Source organism: Labeo rohita, chromosome 8 (assembly GCF_022985175.1).
Source record: "Labeo rohita strain BAU-BD-2019 chromosome 8, IGBB_LRoh.1.0, whole genome shotgun sequence".
NCBI classification, from domain to species: domain Eukaryota; kingdom Metazoa; phylum Chordata; class Actinopteri; order Cypriniformes; family Cyprinidae; genus Labeo; species Labeo rohita.
In genome coordinates, this window is record NC_066876.1 from 3547458 (window position 1) to 3571264 (window position 23807).

At 34.2% G+C, this 23807-nt stretch overlaps 2 protein-coding genes across 3 annotated transcripts in view; both read right to left on the bottom strand.

The window, feature by feature from the left end:
• Window positions 1-4541, bottom strand: part of mfn2 (mitofusin 2) — a 29774-nt gene extending 25233 nt beyond the window's left edge. Inside the window, exons 1-2 of one of the 2 annotated variants that reach the window (XM_051116902.1) lie at window positions 4112-4541; window positions 3075-3539 (exon numbers count right to left, since the gene is read on the bottom strand). The gene's annotated coding sequence lies outside the window, so the exon portion shown is untranslated. The remainder of the gene's footprint in view (window positions 1-3074; window positions 3540-4111) is intronic. The other variant, XM_051116903.1, reaches the window with a different exon arrangement.
• A 1920-nt stretch (window positions 4542-6461) lies between these two features.
• Window positions 6462-23304, bottom strand: plod1a (procollagen-lysine, 2-oxoglutarate 5-dioxygenase 1a). The gene is made up of 19 exons (XM_051116904.1): window positions 23086-23304; window positions 22317-22408; window positions 21099-21232; window positions 20823-20986; window positions 19259-19371; window positions 19033-19096; window positions 16332-16429; window positions 16124-16225; window positions 15128-15259; window positions 14286-14407; window positions 13999-14103; window positions 13135-13260; window positions 12305-12446; window positions 12097-12210; window positions 11918-11983; window positions 10279-10383; window positions 10042-10188; window positions 9633-9758; window positions 6462-7836 (listed from the first exon to the last, which is right to left on the bottom strand). The coding sequence occupies exons 1-19, from the start codon at window positions 23168-23170 to the stop codon at window positions 7681-7683; spliced, it is 2193 nt and encodes a 730-aa protein (XP_050972861.1). The 5' UTR covers window positions 23171-23304; the 3' UTR covers window positions 6462-7680.
• Between the last annotated feature and the right edge of the window lie 503 nt (window positions 23305-23807).

Genomic DNA, 23807 nt, shown 5'->3' on the forward strand with positions numbered 1-23807 from the left:
AAAACGTTCAGCTATGTTGTTGTTGTCTGACTGGATTGCTCAGAGCTATTGTCAAGTCCCGTGAGGTGATGGGAAATGCTGCGTCGCCCAGAAAGAGCCGAGTGTCAACAACACAAAACACAAGCTGTTTAAAATGTGCTTACTACAGTTTCTAGATGAGTTCGTGTGTTAGCCAAAGGGAATCGTCTTGCTTTTCTAAACATTATTGAAAATCATTATATGGTGATGAACAATCAATGTAAACTATTCTTCTAACTGATGCTTTAGTCTGTTTGTTCTGCTTGAGGACACTGGACTGACACCCTTGACAATATATTATTAACATAAATTTAGTGGTTGACAAAACATTTTTTAATGACCAATGTCCATGAGATCTTAAGTGGCTGATATCAAACCAATATATTTGATATTACACTAAAGATATTAAACAGTATATGCATAACTATTTCTGCAATAAAGCTTATATTTATTCTGAATAATGTTCACTATAATAATTAAAAAGAAAAAATGAACTCATTTGAACTTAATAAAAATATTAACTTCTTGATTGTGTAATTAAAGAATTAGTTCACTTCCAGAATAAAAATTTCCTTATAAATTACTCGCCCCCATGTCATCCAAGGTGTTCATGTCTTTCCTTCTTCAGTCAAAAAGAATTAAGGTTTTTGAGAAAAACATTCCTGGAATTTTCTCCATATAGTCGTTGTTTTAACTTTTTTTTTGTAAAGGGCATTTGACTTTTCACATATTCGCTTTGTAAATACTGGGTCAGTACATCTACCTACTTCAAACATGAAGTCGAGCTAGTGCAAGACAATTTGTGGCTAAAAAGTGTTTATTTATTTATTTTTTTAAGAAAATGACCAATCGTTTCACCAGATAAGACCCTTACTCCTTGGCTGGGATCGTTTAGAGCCTGTAATTTGGACCTTTAACCCGCTGAAGGCACCACTGAAGTCCACTATATGGAGAAAAATCCTGGAAAGTTTTCCTCAAAAACCTTAATTTCTTTTCGACTGAACAAAGAAAGACATGAACATCTTGGATGACATAGGGGTAGCTAAATTATCAGGACATTTTTTATTCTGGAAGTGAACTAATCCTATAATCCTATTATGATTTTTTTCCCCCCACAAATGAAGATTGTTAAAACATAAATAAAAAGAAGTAACCATTAACCAACAGTGCACTCACTAATCCCACTAAATTTGTGTGCACTGGGAATCAGATTTTCTCAAATAAAAAGGTAATGCAAACTTTACACATGGCACATAGTAAATATAATATAAATATATTATGACAGTGATGATTTAAAGTTTCATGCTCAGGTTCTCTGTACTGTCAAAATAAAAGTCTGGTTTCTGACTCTAAAAACAGAAAAATGTAATGGTCAAGGGTGATAATTAAAAAAAAACAAAAAAAAACATAAAATATCATCTGATATATCGGCCTTGATTGACCACAAATATTATTATGTCTTTATTAATGGATGTAGAACCTTAATGACCTTAGAGGAAAAATCATTCAGGATCATCTAGAAAGTCTTGTAAGACTTTTTTAAGCTAATTTCATTTTTATTCAATTTGCATATTTAAAACTGCACATAGCTCAAGAAAATGATGTCGCACTGGAAATAAGCTGCTTCAGAAAGACCAGTGGCAACATTACTGTAAAAACTCACTTAAATTAGGCCTTCATGTATTCCCAAAATAAATAAATAAATAAAGGCCTTGAGGCCCACATAACTTCCTCAAATCATGGCCATTCACTCATGAGCATAACCTCACACTATTAACATTCAGCGCTGGTAATGTCAGGGCTCTTCTGAACATCTGAGCGGTGTCATATTAAAGAGTCTGGAGCTGCAGCTGACAAATACGTGCAAGATCGAGCGTCCATGCATTTGAGAAAGTCACCTTCACTGCACAGACTAAGAGGACAAACGCAACGTCAATAATGTGTCCAGATGTCTGTCTGCACTTAAAATAAGGTAACCAGACATCAGAGGTTGACTTAACCTGATAACTTACTATCAGCAAAACCCTCCACCATATGCCAATAATCTGGAGACGCTCTGCTGTGTGTAGAAAACAACATTCTGCCCGTGCAGTCCAAGACATTAAAATGTCAGTTCTATTGCTTTGGAATATTAAAAAAACAATATGTCTGGTCTAACTTATGTTTTTGTTTTTTTGGTGCCAGCATAGTTGAGAAAAAAAAAGAAGAATCAAAAATTGTGTGAAGTAAAAAAAAAAAAAAAAAAAAAAAAAAAATGTGCAAATTAAATAGGTAGCTGACAGACTTTTTTTTTTTTTTTTTATTAAACATAGGATGTTTTATTATAATGCATGTGCCAATAACGAAAAGGCTAAAGTGTATCACTTAAATGCTGTGTTTCCAAACTTTTAATCATTTAATCTCCTTTTAGCCTTTTTATGGCTAAAACTGCTGTTTATGTAAACACTCCAGCAGAGTGACAGCCCAATTTTTAACTGTAAAAATACTCCATGTCTCTCCAGTAATGAGATCATGAGACTGCACTGTATGTATAATAAAATTTTACTGAGCAACACATTCTATCTGTAATGCCAGCTATTTGAAGATTAAAATGTTCAATGTGCAAGTGCATATAAAAGCATTTGCCTAAAGTACAACTAGTTCACCAAAGTCAACAAAGGGTGTTCCCTTTAAAAAAAAAATTACACCATAAAAATTGTATAATGGTAACAACAGTGTCTGCCAAAACACCATAGCTACTACAGGTGCTGTTTATATAATGAAGATCTTTGTATGTCAAAAGTACGTCCTTTATCAGCTCTTGATAAGCAGAGGAAACACTCCCATACACTGCCTTTAATATTATGCAAGCATTTTTACTAGTGCACACTCACACTGAAATTCTCAACAATATAATTTGTGCCTGCATATATATATATATATATAGTAATGATTGAGAGATCTGCTAGGCTAAACATTGTCAAAATGTTTTGAAAAGTCAACACACGTTTCAGCAGGCCACAACTGACAGAACAGGAATGAAAACACAGGTTACGAATAAAACAACACAGTCTTACCTGACAGTGCGTGTAGTAGCTTTTATAAAATCGTGAAGATCAAATGAGCCCTATCAGCTGCCCAGCATTTGCTTTATCAGTGACCGATCACCTACACTGATCGCTGAAAACTCAAATCAGAGTCTTTTGATCATTTTATAATCCATAACAGACACTAATATCACAGTCACGACTTCCACGAGACCAATGTCACAGACTCCAGACTCCTCTCATCCACGAGACTGAACTCAACGCGGCTCAAACATGTCTAAAGCCGTGAAATATCCGGAAACAAACTCCAGCAGCACATTCGGTGTGTTTAATTCAGCTTGGCAGGATCACCGGTATCCTAGTCACAGTTCCAGTAAAGAGTATTTTCACGAGCTCAATGTCACTGACAGCGGCGGCGGCGGCGTTTGACTCCAATCCACTCCTCCACTAAACCCAATGCCGTAATCACATGACTGAACGGTACATTCAACAAGCCTGAATATTTAAAATATAAAATACAGTATTAAAATAACATCTAGTATATATATATAGTGCAGTATAATAAAATGCAATAATATCCAATATAAAATATATTTCAGACGTTTTTCTAATATCATCCACACCCCCTCACTAGAAAATCCCGCCCCCTACGACACGTTAACCAATCCCACGTGAGTAATTCCGAACACATAAAATGATGGACAGGTGAGGCGCGATTCTGATTGGTTAAAAAAAGGGCGGGCCGCTCCCCCTTGACTCTTTCAGGCTGTCAAAGAAACGTGATATCTTGAAAGTCCTTTATAATATCGATCTATGACACACACACATATATATATATATATATATATATATATATATATATATACACATATATATGTGTGTGTATGTGTGTGATCACACAGACTGGGCTAGCGTAAATGATGTAACCCTACTACCACCTTTCACTTATCTAATATCAAATATTCCTAAACAACTGAAGGAGACACGGTGAAATCATACATCTAACATGCACAGCAACTGTTTCACGTTTATTACTGTATATTTCAGAATCTGAGAAATGTGTTTACCAGCAAGAGCGAAGTGGTTATATCTTAAAACAGTCCTCAAGCATGTTGATCCAGCGATGTCCTCGTAATAAACTCCAAAATCCTCTTCTGAAAGAGCCGCTTTCGCCGAAGACAGCTGTTGACGCACTGCAGGCTGAACGAAACCGAAACAAGACCCGTAATAACACAGAAATAAAGGTTCATGAGGCTGTTCACCATCAAACGTGGGCGTGAAAGCAATGCTACTAAACGCCTGTGTAGTCAAAAAGCTGCTGTATGTTTTCAACAAGAATATGATGTGTTTTTAGCTTGACGTTTAACACAAAAACGCGTTTTCAACAAAGTATTCCTTATCTATCCGACAGCTCAACTGTCATTTGGTCGCCATTATCTTAGCAATTAGCTACTAACGTTGGCTAGGTCGCTAAATGCTTTACGTAATCTGAGCGCGACGGTTTTAGGTTGACAAAAATGTTTTCGTTCCTCGCGGGGGCGCAGCGGCTCATAACGTCTCACAAGGACATCTACTATTAAAGGTGCAGTGTGTAATTTTTAGCGGCATCTAGCGGTGAGGATTCGAATTTCAACCAACGGCCAAAGTCCCCCGCTCACCCCGCCCTTTCGAAACGCATACAGGAGCTACGGAACACAACTTTCTTTCCGAACACGGCATTGGGATGCGGTGGCTTGCGGGAGGGGAAAGGGAGGAGGGGGTGCGAAGGGATCACGATGCCGGTAGAGCAACGTACTGACGAAACGCGCTCTGCAGAAGTTTGTCCGTTTAGGGCTACTATAGAAACATGGCGGCACTAAATGGCGACTTCCATGTAAGGGGACCCGCGGTGTATGTAGATGTAAATTGCTCGTTCTAAGGTTATAAAATCATAACGGCTTATTATGTAAGGTCTTTACACACCTCTGAAAACATAGTTTTGTATGTTATATTGCATTTCTGCCAATAAATTCTCCTAAATATTACACACTGCACCTTTAATTAAATCCAGGGATTGTAACCTAACATGGCATACAAACAGAAATCCACATCATACATTCTTGAATTTTAATAATTAACACTGATATTAACAATATTCTTAGTAATTTAAAAAACTGTGATTGGTCCATCCTGAGCGAAGCGAGTCAAAAATTAAAAACAACTCTTTGAAATATATTAATATAAGATTAACAATGAAACGTTAACGTTTATTTTAAGTAAAGACTAAAAGTAAAGCTAAAAAATCCTAATTTAGGCCCATCTTACTTCACCAATTAAACTTTCAGGGTACTAAGGCCTGACTATTTGCTATAAGCTCCCAAGAAAGTGAATATTCATTCATTTTTCCTAATCAAACATGCATTTTGTTCTCCATAGAAAATGTACAGATTATGGGATAGATTTAGTTTCAGAATAGAGCTAAAAACATTGTATTTTCAGATGAGAAATTAAAGAACTCAAACTGCAGACACTCATAGTACAAAATAATGCATTTATTTTATGCTAGGTATAGCTCAAGTCATAAAATTTATATTTAAAAAAGTTGTAAGAAAAGCCCTTTGTCGTGTACATACTTCCTCAATTTGTGCTCGCCACTCATTAATACAATTTAAGTTGCTTCGCAGAATTTATTGGACGAAAGCAAAGTTGTCTAAAATATATCCAAACGTTGATCCTATTTGTGACAGATGCCGACAAGCACCAGCTACTCTTTATCATACTTTTTGGCTTTGTCCATCTTTTTGGACATCATTTTTTAAGTCAGTCTCCGACGTTTTTGTTTTAGAAGTTGAACCATGTCCCTTAGTGGCACTATTTGGTCTCAATCCCACAAAAGTGCCCTTATCACCTCTACAGTCAAACGCTCTAGCCTTTTGCTTAATTATTGCTAGAAGACTCATACTAATGAACTGGAAAAATCCTTCCTCACCTAGTTATTATCACTGGATGCATGATTTGTTACAATTTATTCAAATAGAAAAAATTAGATTTACAATGCTTGGCAGAACAGAACAATTTAACACGATTTGGCAACCTTTTCTTTTGTACTTTAAAAAATAACTTTTCTTAATGTAAATTCATCAAGTATCCCTCCCTCTATATTTGATCTTTATTACTTTCGCCTACTTTTTCTACTGATTAAAAAACATAAATCACAAAAAGGGGAAAGAAAATGTATTTTATTTTTTTATTTGTTCCAAGTGACAATTATGGTCTAAAAAGGTGCTCTGGTGTGTGTGTTTTTTTTTTTTTTTGTAAAATGTATTCCTTATCTTGACAATATTTCAATTTTTATTGTCTATATTTTTACTGTGTGTATTACACTGTTTGTACATATGTACTATGAATGTATATCATTCTAAATATTATTTGTTTTAGAGCAGATATTTATTTTGATGTATGATATTATGATTGTTTTTTATTATTATTATTATTTTATTTATTTATTTTGTAATTAATCCAGAGAGAAAGAAATATTTTGTTCAATCTCATCTGATTTACTTTTCTGCTGTTAAAAAAATGCTGTATTGTTTCCCATTCAATAACTCTCTGTTTGAAAAATATCAATAAAAAGAGTTAAGACTAAAAAGTTGTAAGTGAACTTGGAGTATTACTTGTGCACAATGCACATTTCTTAATATTAAGCCTAAAATATATTGTAATTTCACTATTGAGGATTGTATGATCTTTAAATAATATCTGTCTTTAAAGTATACCTAAGTATACCTAAAACATACCTGCAATAGTTCCACTTCAGCACAATCAAATATACTTAATTACATCTTTAGCTTGACTTCAGCACTACTTTTGTGCAGTTAAAGTGCATGAAGTACAAAATTAGTTGTTACAATTTAGCATACTTTAAATATACAAGTTAGTATACTAAAAGTACAATTGCAGGGTGTTTTATTAAGTACATAATCTGTAAATGTATTTGTAGTATACTTAGCATGAAATAAATGTATTTTAAATACATTTTTGTATATTTATTTCTCATTAGGGACAACATAGTACTACTTGTTCTTTTGTGAAAACCATGGTTAAAACTTATTACAGCATTTTTAATTTTTGAGTGACATAATTATATACAATTAATCATTTCTTTTTTTCTCCTTGTGTTTTCTTCCAAAATTCATGACGAGTGATCAGTAAACAAGAAAATAAATCTCTAAGCAAGCAACGTTAAGCAGTGAGAAAACAAACCACATGTCAAACTGTTTTCAAACATCAGCACCAATTGCTTGAGGGGCATCAATAAAGAAAACAACTCAATGAAGCTGTGAATGTCAAAGCAAGGACAGATACATTAATGAAATCCACATCATCTGTATGGAGTAATCCCTTCAATACATGACAATAAATAAACAAGTAAAATGCCATAGAAGTCACATATTGCGTAGTGATCTGTCAAACTGCTTTCGACATTCATCGACTGTTATCAAAAGATGCCTTTATGTAACAAAAATATGGAAAATATATATATACACTGGTATATTCACAATGTAAGGCACTGTTGTCAACATATTTTTCTTGATCATTTGATTATTCTAAAGTCTTCTGAATTCAAAGCAAATTCAAGTTTATGATAAAAAGTTGTTCAAGGGTCCACAAATGAGACAGCGATGTATCTGACCCCCTCTACGGTGGGCAGACCCTCATGGTAGTGAGTGAGGCGTCCAGGGTGCATGAGCGCCCAGCCCCTCCTGGGAGCTCTAATGGAGCAGTTGTACCTCAAGAATCGGCAGCCGCCACCCTGAACAAAAAGTCAATGATTGTTAATACAATCTGCTCTTGTTCTGTCAAACTGCTTCAAAATAGCAGACACATATTTAAAGGTACAAGTTTCGTTTTACATGCAGGAATAACAAATTTCTAACACTGAATAAAAAATAAAAAAGCAATTGCAACTTTTTACATCACAGTTGTGAGTTTATATCTTACAATTCTGACTGTGTATCTTGCAGCTGGTAGTTATAAAGTCAAACCTGTGAGATATAAAACAACTCTAAGGGGGAAAAAAAGTTTCAGTCTTGCAATTCTGACTTTATACCACGCAATTACAAATTTATTGTGCAATTCTAACTTCATAACTTGTGTTGTGAGTTTATTATTCACAATTCTGAGGAAAAAAAAGTCAGAATTGTGAGATAAAAAGTTGCAATTACCTTTTTTTATTTTTTTATTCAGTGGCACAAATGGAATGCATAGGAAAAAATGTACTATAATAATTTATTTCCAAAAAACAGACTGAAGGGCCAGGCCATAGACCCATTCATGTTCCAACACTTGGCAAATCTAAGAAAGTTTCTGTATCTGCATGTCATGCTTTCAGGAGATCTGCAGGTCAAGACATGCCACTGTGTTAAAACATGAACATTTTACATGAACAGCCATACGTTTATACCACTCTAGATTAGGTTCTGTATAATGCAATGTAAACTACACTGAAACAAAAATAATTTAGCCAACTTTTTAAATTGACAAGTAACTGAAATGGCTCTAAATCCAAACATGACATTAAATACAATCACTTTTTCTTTCCTATTATGTTCAAAAACACCAAACAAATTACATATATATATATATATATATATAATTAACTCCCATGCAAAGCATGCTGGACAGGTATTCAAGTTTAGAAGAAAAACTCAATTTGGTTTGTGTAGATCACAAATATGACTGCGTAAATCTGTAAGTTGTGGTATCCAATTGTCACAGTATACCATGCTTAATCACTATATTTTCTTTAGACACAAGCTAAAATTTTACTTAATGTTGGTCAATACAACAATTTTTAGGCTTTTTAGAACTTCATTTCACCATAAACAAAAGCTAAATGAGCTATAAGACTAATATCTTAGTCAATGTTTAATTTACTTACTATAAATAAAGTTGGTTAATGGTTATTGTGATAGGTTATGAAGTAGCCATACAATTATATTACTGTAGATTAGGTTCTGTATACAAATAACAACAAATTGCATTAAACATCACTGACAAAAAAAATTATACTTTGGCCAACTAATTAATTGGCAAGTAGGTGAAATGGCTCTAAATCCAAACATGACATTAAATGCTATCATTTTTCCTCTATTATGCATAAAAAAAACACACAACAAATATAATTTCAGCTTTTTTACTCTCCCCATTTATTTACTATAAATAAAGTTGACTTTGAAAGACTCTAAAGTTTAATGTAATTTTTTCAAAAACACCAGAAAAATTAATAAACCCACAATAATTTCTGCACTCAGTAAAGATAGCCAGTACAAAAATACTATAAAATAGTACTAAATACTGAGCACAATTGTTTCTTTTTCTTTTTCTTTTTTTCTATGGGGGGTGTTATTTGCTTTTAGACAACTGAAAAAAACACAGTAACAAAACAGTTACCATGATTCACGGTAATCATTAAAACAAGATATTCGTTTAGAATGATATAAAAATGTACTTTAAATAAGACACAGTTGTTTCACCTTTTTAGTGTAAAAAAACAAGTATTACAGAACAGTAAGGAAAACTGTGTATAATAGCCATGTTTTCACTCACCATAAAGTCAATCCCCACTTGATTGAGCGCTATGTTGACAGTGAAGGTAGAGGCGTCATGGTGTGGTCTTAATGCGGGTTGTTCATCTGGTTTATATCTGACTACAAAGGCCAGATCAAACTGAGCCTGCAGGAGACAAAATACAGACAGATGCAGAGTCATCACACAGCATTCACATCTAGGTCAATCATCTAAAAGAAAAACCTCCATTCTAGAGCATAACAGCCGCTTTTCCAGACCTTGAGAATAGAAGTATTCCCATGATATCTGGAGTGTCACATGATCCTGCAGAAATCATTCTAATATCCTGATTTTCAATTATTATTGGTGCTCAGTTATTAGTAATAGTTCTTGCTATTATCAGTGCTGAAATATTTCTGTGGAAACCAGAGAACAAAGTTCGGCTTACCCTTGTGTAGTATCCTGGAAACATTTTCTCAGTGATCGGAGCAACATAATCCAAAAGGAACTTGTGCCATTCTTTTTCGTAGCCCACTTGATTCATGTGGATATCAATAGTGGGGACATTTTCATATCCGCCTTGAATCCTATTGTCCTAAAAGCAAAAGAAATCGTAACAATGCTCAAGTAAATTGTAAAATAAAGCAAAACAGCATGGGGATGAAACAGAAAAACAGCAACATACCACATTTCCACCTCCTGACCACTGGCCAAAATTTTCCATCTCTTCAATGAAATGTTTGCAGGCCACGTCGGTGAACACTGGGAACCAGTACACATCAGGACACGGCTACACAGAGAATACAAGCAGGTTTAATATAGTATATTACTATCACTACTTTTAAAGTTTGGTGATGTAAACCCCTAAACCTCTAAGTGGTAAATAAAACAATGAAAAATACCATGGAAGGACGACCTGGGTCATTTCTAAGAGATTGGGGATAGCTTCTTTTCACTTGGGCATATAAATATTTATCTAAAAATCATACCATGTAGCAACATGCTTAAAACAACAGATCAACTCTGTAATCTCACAAAACACCCTGACATCCAAATCAACACTTCAGCATTATGTGAGTGAGTTTTGTACAGGGAAATACCTCTAACATCTCAAGAACATGTAAAAACACACTCAAATGTTTTTATTTACAGTATGTATTATGTAAGTCATAATGCTCATTTACTTTCTTAAAAAATACAGTAATAACAGTAATACTGTGAAAAAGTATTACAATTTAAGACAACAGTTTTATATTGTAATATACTGTAAAATGTAATTTATTCATGTGATTAAAGCTGAATTTTTAGCATGATTACTCCAGTCTTCAGTGTCACACGATCCTTCAGAAATCATAATAATATGCTGATTTGCTGCTCAAGTAACATTATTAATTATTATCGGTGTTAAAACAGTTGTTCTTTTTTGTGTAAACTATGATTATTTGATGAACAGAAAGTTACAACTTGGAATAGAAATCTTTTGTAACACTATAAACAGTGCTGGGGAAAGTTACTTTTAAAAGTAATACATTACAATTTTGCATTACTCCCTGAAAAAGTAACTAATTACATTACTTAGTTACTTTTTATGGAAAGTAATGCGTTATGTTACTTTTGCATTACTTTTTAAATCTGGGCAGGGCTTGCTTCTTTGTTTTTAATATAAAACAATTCTAATGTAAAAGCCCTTTTACACCAAAAGTGAAATGAATTCACCTCAGGCTAAAAAAAAAAAAAAGTACATTTATGCAGGAGATCACTCTTCAGCTATAAAAAAAATGAAGCACAAATGTTAGTTTATCTAAAGTAATTTTTGCTTATATTAGTATGGTTGAATTGCATCACTGAAGGTCAGCAGCAAAGACACTAGTTATTAAAAAGGTACTAAATACCTAAAGGATATTTGTTTAATTTAACATATTTAATTGTTGCAGGGATGTGTCATTTAGTCTAAAATACAGTAACATCACATTTACTCCCAATTTCCCGACAGGAGACTTGTCAATCAATAAACAGGGGGAAAAAAGTAACTGCTGTTACTTATTTGAAAAAGTAACTCAGATATGTTCTTAGAAATTCTAAAGTAATGCGTAACTCGCGTTCCTTGTAAAGAGTTATCCCCAACACTGACTATAAAAGTCTTTACTGTCACTTTCAACAAATTTAATGCATCTCTGTTGAACAAAAGAACAGATTTCTTTAGAAAATTGCTGATATCAAGCTTTTAGGCACTATAGTTTTTTTCTCAAAGACAAAATAATAATGTCATACAGTATGTAATATTAAAATCTGAAATTATGTTTAATGAAATTATGAACACTCACCGTTTCTATAAGATCATTTTTCAAAACTTTGGAATAATTCTCATGAATGTATCTTTCCTCCCATTCCTGTTCCAGGAAAATAAAAAAAAGAACAATAAAGCAAAAACAAACGGTAAACTTAAACAAAGCACAAATGTATTGTATAATATTTAATTACATGTTGTTGTGATTTATCTTACCACAGGATTTTCAAAGATCTGCCAGAGATCATTGTGCAGGTGGTTTGTCTGGTAATTTTCAGTTGATAAAACTCGACCGAAAGTGTGCATGTTTGTTACGAACATGAAGACACCCTAAGAATGAAACATATTTACATCAATCAGAAAGATATACTTATAAGATGTAAGACATTATATTTCTTGTGGTGATTTGAGTTTAATGTCTGACCTTGTTTCGGATTTTGGAGCAGAAGGCCATATCCGGATCAAGCGTTGCGGATTCAAACAGGTCGGGATCTTTGAGGTCAGTCCTCAATGTATCAGCTTTTATCAGGAATATGTTAGAGACATATGGCACATTCCACAAACCCCTGTGGAGGCATCAGAGAACCATCACATATTTGCCATTCGATGAATTTCAAAGACCGCTTCATATTTTTTGAACAGTGAAATATAGAGGAGCGCGGGACAACAAACTAACGCGGGGTTAAACTGTAACACATATGGTTTAAATATTTCCACACACGCTAGCATAACCAAATTTACGGAATTTACTAGTTGCCATAACATCACTATACAGAGAAAAAAGTGCGCCAAAATTCAAAATTCAAAATTCAAAATTCTACCTTTTGAAGATATCGCTGAATATTTATTTTACCATAGTGAAAGTAAATTTCTGGCTGAAGTAAATTTTTCATCTCAGTTTTTAGTATTCATTTAAAATTAGACAATTAGACCCTCACATGTTACAATGTACCCCACATACGGGGCATGTTGTCACTTTTCACTTCCTTTCTTTTGTGGTAAATAATGAAAAATGTAAACATTGTAGGTATGAAACAAAGCGACATATTTGTACTGGACAAGTGTGAAATTAACGTGGATAAAAATGATACTCTGAACCCAATGTGAATTTACACAAACTGAGAAATTCAAAAAGTGTTAGGTTGTGCCCCGTGCTCCCCTACTCCATACTGTAGACCTCTTTCCAACAAAACTATCTCTGTGGATTCTTAATGACATCAAGGAACAAATGAAATGTAGTAAACACCAACTTACATGCGGCGTGCTTGAGCTATATCCACATAATCCTCTGACCTGGCGTAGTACCCGTCCGCACTGAGAGCACCCCAGAAATTTGTCCAGAGGCGCCCAGGTTTGGTCATCATTGGTGCAATGAAAGGCCTGTGAGGTTCATAAAAATGATTAGACAATGGCTTTAAAGGCGTAATGAGGTAATTATATATGAATTGAACATTACATTTTACTTATGTGAGTTTTGAACATGTGAAAAAGATTAATATGAGGAGTATCAATATCAAGTCACTCTATTCTTCAGTGTCACACGATTCTTCAGCAATCTTATCACTTTTACTACTATCACTTTTGATCAGTTTAATGCATCCTTGCTGAGTAAAAGTATTCAATCATTTTTAAAATCTTAATTACCCCAAATGTTTGAATAGTAGTTTCCACAAAATACTAATCAGCAAAAACAGTTTTCAACATTAATACTAATAAGATATGTTTACTACAATAAGAAATGAGCAAATCAGCATATTAGAATGATTTTTGAGGATCATGTGACACTGAAGACTAAAGTAACGATGCTGAAAATTCATTATAAACTAGTATAACTTGACATTTGTCCACCTAGAAAAACTTTTGACAACTTCACAACTCAAATACTGCATTTTGGTGAATAATTCATGTAACACAAGCTTCACATTTCTGCGTTTAAATCCTCCACACTTTGACCCGCAGGTTTCCACTGTAAGTACATTACTGTACGTGTAGTATTTGTGCATGCTGTTCATACAGCCTTACTCTAATATTCCTATATTTCAACGGAGGACATGAACTCATACCTTGCCTTTCAAGTTCATTCTATACTTCAAATCATACTTTTTACAACTGACTTACTTGTTGAGCTCAATTAGGATTTTAAGTGTGTCTTCATTCTTTAAAACCACATCCACATCTATGCTGAAGAAGTATTCACAGTCAATGTCGTCTCGACACATATCGCTGCAACGCACATAGAAAAAAGACATTAATGAAATATTCAAAGCATATAGAAGCCATTTGTACAATGACAAACTACGTGCACCGAATTTCATTTGGTGTTTGATAGGGATGTTGAAGCATTAAAAAGCACTCTGTTTAATTTTCTTGTAAAAATAAATACTGAATTTAAAAAGCTCACTTACAAGGCAATATTACGTGAGGTCACAGGATCTATATCCTCCTCTGGTCCAATCATCTTCACACCCTGGTATTCAGACTCGTGATACTCGAGAAACGTGTGTACGTGTGGTTCATGGTGTGGTTCCTGTAAAAGACATGAATCCAAAGTATTGTCCTTCATTGTTATACTGCACATTAAAAAACATCTATGAGAAATGACAATGATGAACATCACCGTAAGCAACCCGATTCATTAATATACAAAAGATCCATGTGAAAAACAGCTATTCAGTAATATTCAATCTGATCTGATCCAATCTGCCCTTAACAATGAAGACCCAACTTATGAAAAGAATATCATATGATACTCAACAGGCACAATGTATTCAACAGGACAGGACAGGCGTATCAGTTTCCTCATACTGATCTTGTTCACATCTGATTCACGTAACTCTAAGTTACATTTAATGTTCATATTATGCCTTTAAAGATGAACTCCAATAAGGACTGTCATCATTTTAAGAGCTTAATTGATAATGCTATACAATTAAGTCCCATTTGTAAATGCATTTGCTAACATGAACTGAGCAGTATTTTTAAACCATTTATTAATATAAATATAATTGTTTACTGATGTTAGTTTACAGTAAATTAACTTATGTTAACACATACAACTTTTGATTTAAAAAAATGTGCAATTGTTGAAATTAACATACTCTAATATTAATAAATGCTGTACATGTATTGTTCATTGTTAGTTCATGTTAACTAATGTTAACAAATGAAACCTTATTGTAAACCATTAATGTTTAACTGTTAAAAAATGCATAGCGTTATAGTTATAAATCTGAACATATTATTTTACCTGATTATAGATGAATAATTGGAGCCGTTTTTTGGGATATTTGAGGTTAAGTAAGTGCTCAAAGAACACTGTGACAAAGGGTGTGGGCTGCTGGATGAAGATCCCAATCACCACCACTGGATACTCACTCTCCTGCAGACAAAAAACAGACAAACAATTCATAAACAAACAATTATTCATCTAAAGCTCAATTTCAATGTCCTACTGTCCTACTGCATCTGGCCCATTACATATGTACGCACTCTGGCGTAGTATACGCAAACACACATTAAGAATTTGTTTCCATGACTGAATAATTCGTGGCCATGTTTTATTAAATGATTTCCTCATTTTCGATAAACCTTGGCAAAGTTCATGACTACAATATCTTGTTTTTCCCCCTTCATGTAATGTGTAGGGTTCCCTAAAATGGATTTGACTACAATTATTTAATAAAACAAACAATTATTTAATCTAAACATAATAACACAGGGTTCCCACACCTTGGTTAGGTTCAAATTCAAGGACCTTTCATGGACTTTCCAGGTCCAATACCCTTAAATTCAAGGACTTGATGTGGGGACACATTTTTGGTGTGAACAAGGTTACATCGTGTTACCTAGTAAGATACATTATTACAGTTGTCATGTGTCAAACACAATTATGCAAAAAAGCATATGCATTTATTTTTGGCCATATGACAGAGATCTAATAGATCTGATAGAAATGCGTGTAACTAACATAAATCAAGCAAGCTAGTATGCATATGCCACAAAGTGTTGGCAAAAAAACACATTAACAGACTGGATGGAATAATATGGAAAAAAAGTTTCCAGAAAACTTCTTGCACAAAATAAATGCATGCACTTTCAAGGACCTGTATCTATGTGTTTATTTTCAAAAACATTCCAGGGCCTTCACAAACTTAAAATAGAAATAGAAATAAGAATCAGGATTAATTTATTGAAGAAAACACTGATGGTAAACTGTGGTGATAATAGTAAATGCAAGGCTTACCTGGAGTCCAGAAAGCGGTCGCAGATTCTCGTTACAAATTGTGCAGCCACTCTCAAATGTCCACAGGTTTGGGATATAATTGCCAAGGTAGTTTATCTGAAGCTGAAAGAAACAGCATTTAATGAAACTTAAGAAGACAAAAAGCTGTAGAAAAGATCTTGCTTTTACATCACAGTTATTTGGATCATAATACTAAAATCATTTTTACTTTGGTGGGTCCGTTGCCATGGATAATAACGGGTAGCGTGTCGTAGAACACATTTCTGGCTCGCACACGTCCATCTTCAAACTTCAGCACGACCTCATCTGTACATGCAATTAAAAAATGATTATAATTATAATGATCATAAAGGACAAGTCCACTTCCAGAACAAAAATGTACAGATAATGTGCTCACCCCCTTGTCATCCAAGATGTTCATGTCTTTCTTTCTTCAGTCGTAAAGAAATTATGTTTTTTGAGGAAAACATTTCTGCATTTTTCTCCATATAATGGACTGATATGGTGCCCCGAGTTTGAACTTCCAAAATGTAGTTTAAATGCGGCTTCAAACGATCACAAATACGATTTTAAAAGATCCCAGCTGAGGAAGAAGGGTCTTATCTAGTGAAACGATTGGTTATTTTCATTAAAAAAAATACAATTGAAATACTTTTTAATCTCAAACGCTCGTCTTGTGTTACTCTCCCTGAACTCTGTGTATTCTGGCTCAAGACAGGTAGGGTATGTCGAAGACAGTTAGGGTATGTTGAAAAACTCCAATTGTATTTTCTCCCTCAACTTCAAAAATCATTTCAAAATCATCCTACATCGCTGCAGAAGTACCAACACAGTCTGCGCAAAGTGAACATGCAAAGAAGATCAAACACCCTTAACAAAAAAGGTAAAACAGCGATATAGGACGATTTTGAAGTTGAGGGAGAACATGAGATGGGAGTTTTTCGACATACACTAACTGTCATGAACCGGAAAAAAACAGAGTTTGGAAAGAGCAAGACAAGACGAGCATTTGAGATTAAAAAGTATATAAATTGTATTATTTTTATGAAAATAACCAATCATTTTGCTAGATAAGACCCTTCTTCCTCGGCTGGGATCGTTTAAAATCGTATTTGTGATCGTTTGAAGCCGCATTTAAACTACATTTTGGAAGTTCAAAATCGGGGCACCACATCAGTCCATTATATGGAGAAAAATGCAGAAATGTTTTCCTCAAAAAACATAATTTCTTTTTACGACTGAAGAAAAAAAGATATGAACATCTTGGATGACAAGGGGGTGAGTACATTATCTGTCAATTTTTGTTCTAAGAAGTGGACTTCTCCTTTAATATTCTGAATAAAATTCTACGTGATCATTCAGTTGCAGCTCAATTCAGTTTTCAGTCATGCATTCATAAAACACATTTCTGGCTTGCACACATCCATCTTTCAAACTTTAGCATGACCTCATCTGTTCATGCAATTAAAAAATTATTATCATTAATATTCTGAATAAAATTCTATGTAATCAATCAGTTGCAGTTGAAATCAGTTTTCAGTCATTCATGAATTCAGTCACTGTGTTATATTAGTTAAATGACCATAAATATCCACTGGCCCATTTCTAAAGGATTTCCTCCATAAATATTTGAATGAATCTCCTTTGAGTATTTGTAATGGATACCTCTGATCCAGAAAGAGAAAGAAAGCTTTTCAAACAGCCTTTTGAAGCTGAAACAGTGAACTTTTTTATATGATGAAGAACAGGAAATGAATTCCAACGGACCTGATATTAACTGAGGATGAATGAGGCATTCATAGTAGCAAAATTAACACTTTAATGCTTCTATTTTAATGTTTCTTCTTCTTGCTTTCTTACTAAAGGTTACTGCATCAATATTTATGAATTTAAAGTATTGGTATCACTTTATTGCACAGTTACACGTTACTTGCTTTTACTGATGCAACAACAGTAAATTATTGCATAAGAAATCAAAACCCTAATCTCAACCCTAACCCTATAATAAGTGCATTACTCTGTACTTAAATGTACAGCATAATCACCATATAATAACACAGCTTAAAATAAAGTGTAGCCATTTTTTCCCCATCAAAATCCACTGAGACCACAGGAAAAAACAAATGTTCCCATACATTTCCTAAAGAGGCCTTTTGTATCTGAAACAAACATTTACAAATTTGTCATGCATTTCAAAGTAAATCTAAAGGTTAAAATGTAGCTATAGTTTAAGTTAGAAAGACATTACTAAACCATACAATGAGGACTTGTATGAACTAGTAGGTCTACAAACCCTTGTTTACTTTATGGTTATTAACCTCTTGCAAATGTCAGAATACCTAAACATTTATGTGCTAAAATAACAAAAATGAACAGTGTTTTATTCAAACCACACTCCAGTTGCAGTGTAGCACACCTGGGCTGTAGTTTCCTGCTGCGATGGTGTACGTGTGCACAGGCACATCTCGCAGTCAGCTCTGACATTCCAGCCACAAATGCCATTATAGGCAACTGGGAAAGCCGTTCTCCTCCCACAATCTGGCAGTGAGTCAAAACTACAGCTGCCAGCCGAGCAGAGAGCAGCTTTAAACTTAAATAAGAGCTTCAGGCCACATGAAACCAATCAGCATTTGAGACCCACAGCAAAGCATTGCATTAGCGTTTCCTCATTAAACTGAAAGGTTACACAAAGAGGAAACATCCCAGCAGGTATCAGAGAGCAAGAACTGTACTGACGCTGCACTTTGGAGACCATAAACAAGGATGTTTTTGCTGCACAGAGCTGATGCTAGTGAGAAATTCTACAGAAGCCTCCTTAGAGTTTTAAAAGAGTTTATGTTGGAGCTGTTCTCCAATTAAATCTCTAACAGCTGTATTTCTAAAGAAAGGACACAAAATGATACACTTACCAAGAGCTCCATGAAGATTCTGGAACAATCTGCACTTGCTGTCCAAAGTTATATTTATAGACTTCTAAAGAAGAAATGAGAGGGAAGAAAATGTCAAAATCCAGCATAAACACATTTCATATGTGTCATTACTGAAAACTGTGAACTTCAATGTGCATTCTGAAAACAAAGCAATAAAATTGTAAGAAACTATGGTATACCCAACAAACTATACTCAAACACGCACCCTTTTCTCTGGGTTGATATATATCTTGGTGAAATAGAGTTGGTCACTGTCACTATCTGCTCCTGACCAGTCCGAAACCATCTGTTTAAGGTTGGGTGCATAACCAATGAAGCCTAGAAAAAATAAAACATCAGCATTACAATGGAAAAAAAAAACTATAAATAGACACAGAACCTATTATTATCTGGCTTAGGTGTGTAATTGGATGATTTAAACTTATCTTTTAACTATCAGTCAAGAAAAGAAGGGAAGAGAGTGGATTTTCAGAGAGGCCACAGATGGCAATAAAGACAGTAAAGTATGTTGTGAATAATTCACATCTGTTAGTGTCTGACATCACTCTATAAGCATGAGTGTTTCTGGAACTTTCTGAGAGACTTTGAGAAAGGAAATTAAAAAAAGGAAGAAGCCTAAAATGTCTTAGCAAAGCAGTTCATAGTAAATGTAATTCTCTACAGAGGCAAGAATATGAGCTATTCACAATTACATTCAACCACTGAATTACAAGAAATGATTACATACAGTGCTTTGCTTCCATTCTATTCTATGCAGCTTGGTTTATTGGATTCAGGATTTTTCTCCATATAATGGACTGATATGGTGCCCCGATTTTGAACTTCCAAAATGTAGTTTAAATGCAGAAAGAAAGACACAAACATCTTGGATGACAAGAGGGTGAGTACAATATCTGTAAATGTTTGTTTTGGAAATGGACTTCTCCTTTAATCAAAATAACTGCAGTTTAACTGAGATTAATTAAAATGCACAGTGAAAAAAAAATGATTTTTGATTTTGAAAATGAAATTGTTGAAAACTGAGTTATCTGCTAAATAAACTCTTCAATTTTATACACAACACAGTTATAATTGTAATAATTTTTATAGAGAGTTTAATAGTATACTGCAGGACAATTATTTTTAGTGGAGTATTACAATAATGAAACAGGGTCCTAAAAACAGCCTCTTTGTATTTAAATAAAATAAAAAAAAAAAAATATATATATATATATATATATATAAAATTAAAAATTAGCTCTTTGATTTTGTGGTGACATATATAGTGCATTCAAGTCATGCCAGAAAGATTGTATTTATGTGTTGAGTGCACATTAACGCAATAATTATGATGTCATGTTATAATTATGGGTAGGAAACTTCTTATTTTCTTTGAGCTCCAGTTTCTGAGTTTGGTTGTAGCTTCTGTTTTGGCTTTAAATTTGTTTAAATAGTTTTCTATTTACAATAAAACTAGTGAAAATGCATATACAGTATATAACAATTCAGGTTACAGCACCTTTAAAAATTGAATAAAAACATAAAAAAGCAAAAACATACCAATGCACATGTTTCATTCATCATTTTGTAGAAGTAGAATAACAAATATTTTTGAAGGTCCCTGGAGGACTTGAACGCACCAAAAACTCTAACATGTCATTTTGAAATTCATGCGTAAATGATTCATAAAATTCATTTTGAATCCAAAACTATACACAATTGAGCTAACAGAGCTTATAGCAGATAAAAGCTCTTCAATGATAATAGTAGAACAAGAGAGTAATACATGCCTCCTGCTCCAAGGAATCTTTTCCCTTCTCTGACATGAGGATGCTTGTCTTCCAGGTGACGGTCTGGCCAGATAAGCGTCTCGGCGGAAAACACAACTTTGTGTTTGGCCTGCTGAAACTTCTTCAGCAGCTCTTTCGGACCAGAAGAAAAGATCACGTCATAACTGTGGAAAGCCCAACCATAAACAATTGTTACTGTCACTGATCAACACTGATAGCTGAAGCATTACAGATAAATAAACATACTCCAGGTATAATTATGATGGATGTAAATACCTATCCACAAAGAGGATGACTTTGTTCTCCTCCTTTATGTCCTCCAGAGCAGACTTCAGCAGGCGCACTTTCTGCCCTCCACCTGGAGGAGACATGTAATCTCCACCTTTCCATGTTTCACCCCTTCCAAGAACCTAAAACACAGCAGAGGAATGTCAGGCATCAGTCTGCAGATTATAGACCTTGAACTATGTTATGTAGGGTGCACACAAAAATGTCAAGGTCATATTTCACCCTGAAATCAAGTGAAAAACACAAAAAATTTAATTTTTAAAATGTAACAGATTGATGATAGGTTATATAAATAATAAAAATTACATGCAATAGTTTTGTTTGCATTTGCATAAATTAAAAGTACAGTAGTAATGATTTATGCTTTATGATTTAACTAGTATATAATTATGTTTTTGTGAATTATAGCAATAATAAAAATGGCATGCTTAGCATGCAGGATGATGATGCATCAACTAATGTGTCATTAAAGGATATAAACAGATTTTTGTCTTTAAAATACCAAATCCACTTTTCTTTTTAAAATTGTTTTTTGACAATTTAGTTGAATAATTGAATAACCGATGACTGACAAAGCAGAACCCCAGTTAAAAATAATAATCTGAAAGTCATATTTGTGCTATCATGTACAGCATATACAGGCATATGAATATTTACACATTTAATTGCACATATTTTAGTTGAAGATATGCCATAATAGTAACACTATGAATGCAAATTTAATTATTTCATGATGTCTGAAATGCACATCGAATTCATGGAAACAATAAATAATAACCCTATTAATTACAATAAGTATTGCATGTAAGAATAATAACAGTACCAACATGCCACTTGGATCCTTCGGTGCCAATTCTTTTTACTTAAAAAAAAAAAAAATCCACAAATCTAAAAACATTGTGTCCAGAAACCCCTCATTAACAAACATATATATATAAAAAACTTTAATGTTTAACAAAACAAGAAACAAAAACAGATCAAGTAACCTCAAAACTGTTTCGACTGACTAAATCTCACAAATGTTGATATTCAGATAAAATGACTAAATTAAGACATTTATCAAAAGATAGTCTACAGTATAGAAAAAAAAAGTTAGACTGTCATTCTGAATTATAACCTGGTAATTTATCTGTGACTTCACCTCACAGAAAACCTTAAAGTTGCACTTTAATAACATAAATAGTAAGTGTTGATGAAGTGCTGCACCTTGATGGTGTAATTGAAGTGTTTGGCGGATCTCAAGAAGCGTCTGAAACCATCAGTCTCCTGCGTGGCTACAGTCAGCACTAGAAGATCCCCTGAGACAGAGAAAAGACAAACCAGCATGAATACACAGAGTGTTCGTCAAACTTCCAGTTCCTCTGTCTACGTGCTGGAAAAGCACATCCTAATGGGTATCCCACATCCACTGCTGTCTTATGAGGATCAGACAGGAACTCCAGGCACAGCTGGAATACTAACCGACTCTTATACAATACTGAAACCTGGCGCAAGAAAACTAATTCTGCGCAGAAGTTATACTTTTAGTCAACACCTTGCGTTTTCTATCATATGTACTGTACGATTTTTCTTTCTTTCCTTTTTTGCAGCTCAGTCTACAAGCATTCCAAGTCACATTTAAAGTGTTTACGAGAGAACAAGCGTGTAGGTACAATGTAACAAATGTGTTTTGTTGCACACTCACTTCGCATTTGTGCTGCCCTTATTTGCAGTTTGAGAACTTTTCGAACTGTTTGCATTACTTTAGTGAGATTTGCTGTGATTTATCTCAAACTGAGCTGATCTGCACTGATGTGTGTGTGAAGGGGTCCACGTCAGCGCCGTGTTTGGCTAACTTCACCTAGCCCGTCAGGTTTTCATCGACCCTTAACAATCAACTCGTCCTGGTAAAACGACAGTAGTGAGTTACGCTATCGCGTACAGAAGCGGTGTGCTTTATATAAAAGTGTGATAAGCTAAAAAATCATAGCCTTACCCTCGGGGATCAAGCCTGGCTGGTTGCAGTCCAGAGGAGAAAAGGACGCAAACAAACAGGCGAGAACGAGCAGAACTGCTTTCATTTTCGGACCCGTTATTCTTCAGACCTCCGCAGTAACGGCGAATGATGAAATAAGGCCTTTCCTCGAGAGAAAGTTAGTGAATTCCCGAACAAACACAGCCTGCCCACTTCTCCCTTTCCCCACCCCTCCTAATGTGGGTTTCAGCAGAAGATCCCTGACCACACGTAGCCTGTAGAGAAGAAGCTCACGGTGTTTGTTTGTTTGTTTGTTTGTTTTCAATGCAAAGCTGTAACTTACTCTGAGAAATATAAACTGGACTTAAAACTGTGACAACTTGGCCCTGTCTGTTTCAGTTTGTGTTTAAATTTAGCTGGATATAGATGAATATGTGACCCTGGACCACAAAACCAGTCATAAGTAGCCAAAAACACATTGTATGGGTCAAAAATGATCGATTTTTCTTTTATGCTAAAAATCAGTAGGATATTAAGCAAAAGTTTCATGAAGATATTTTGTAAATTTTCTATATCAAAACTTAATTTTAGTTGATTAGTAATATGCATTGCTAAGAAACTAATTTGGACATCTTTAAAGGCGATTTTCTCAAGATTTAGATTTTTATTTCATTTATTTATTTATTTATTTATTTATTTATTTATTATTTTTGCACCCTCAGGTTCTAGATTTTCAAATAGTT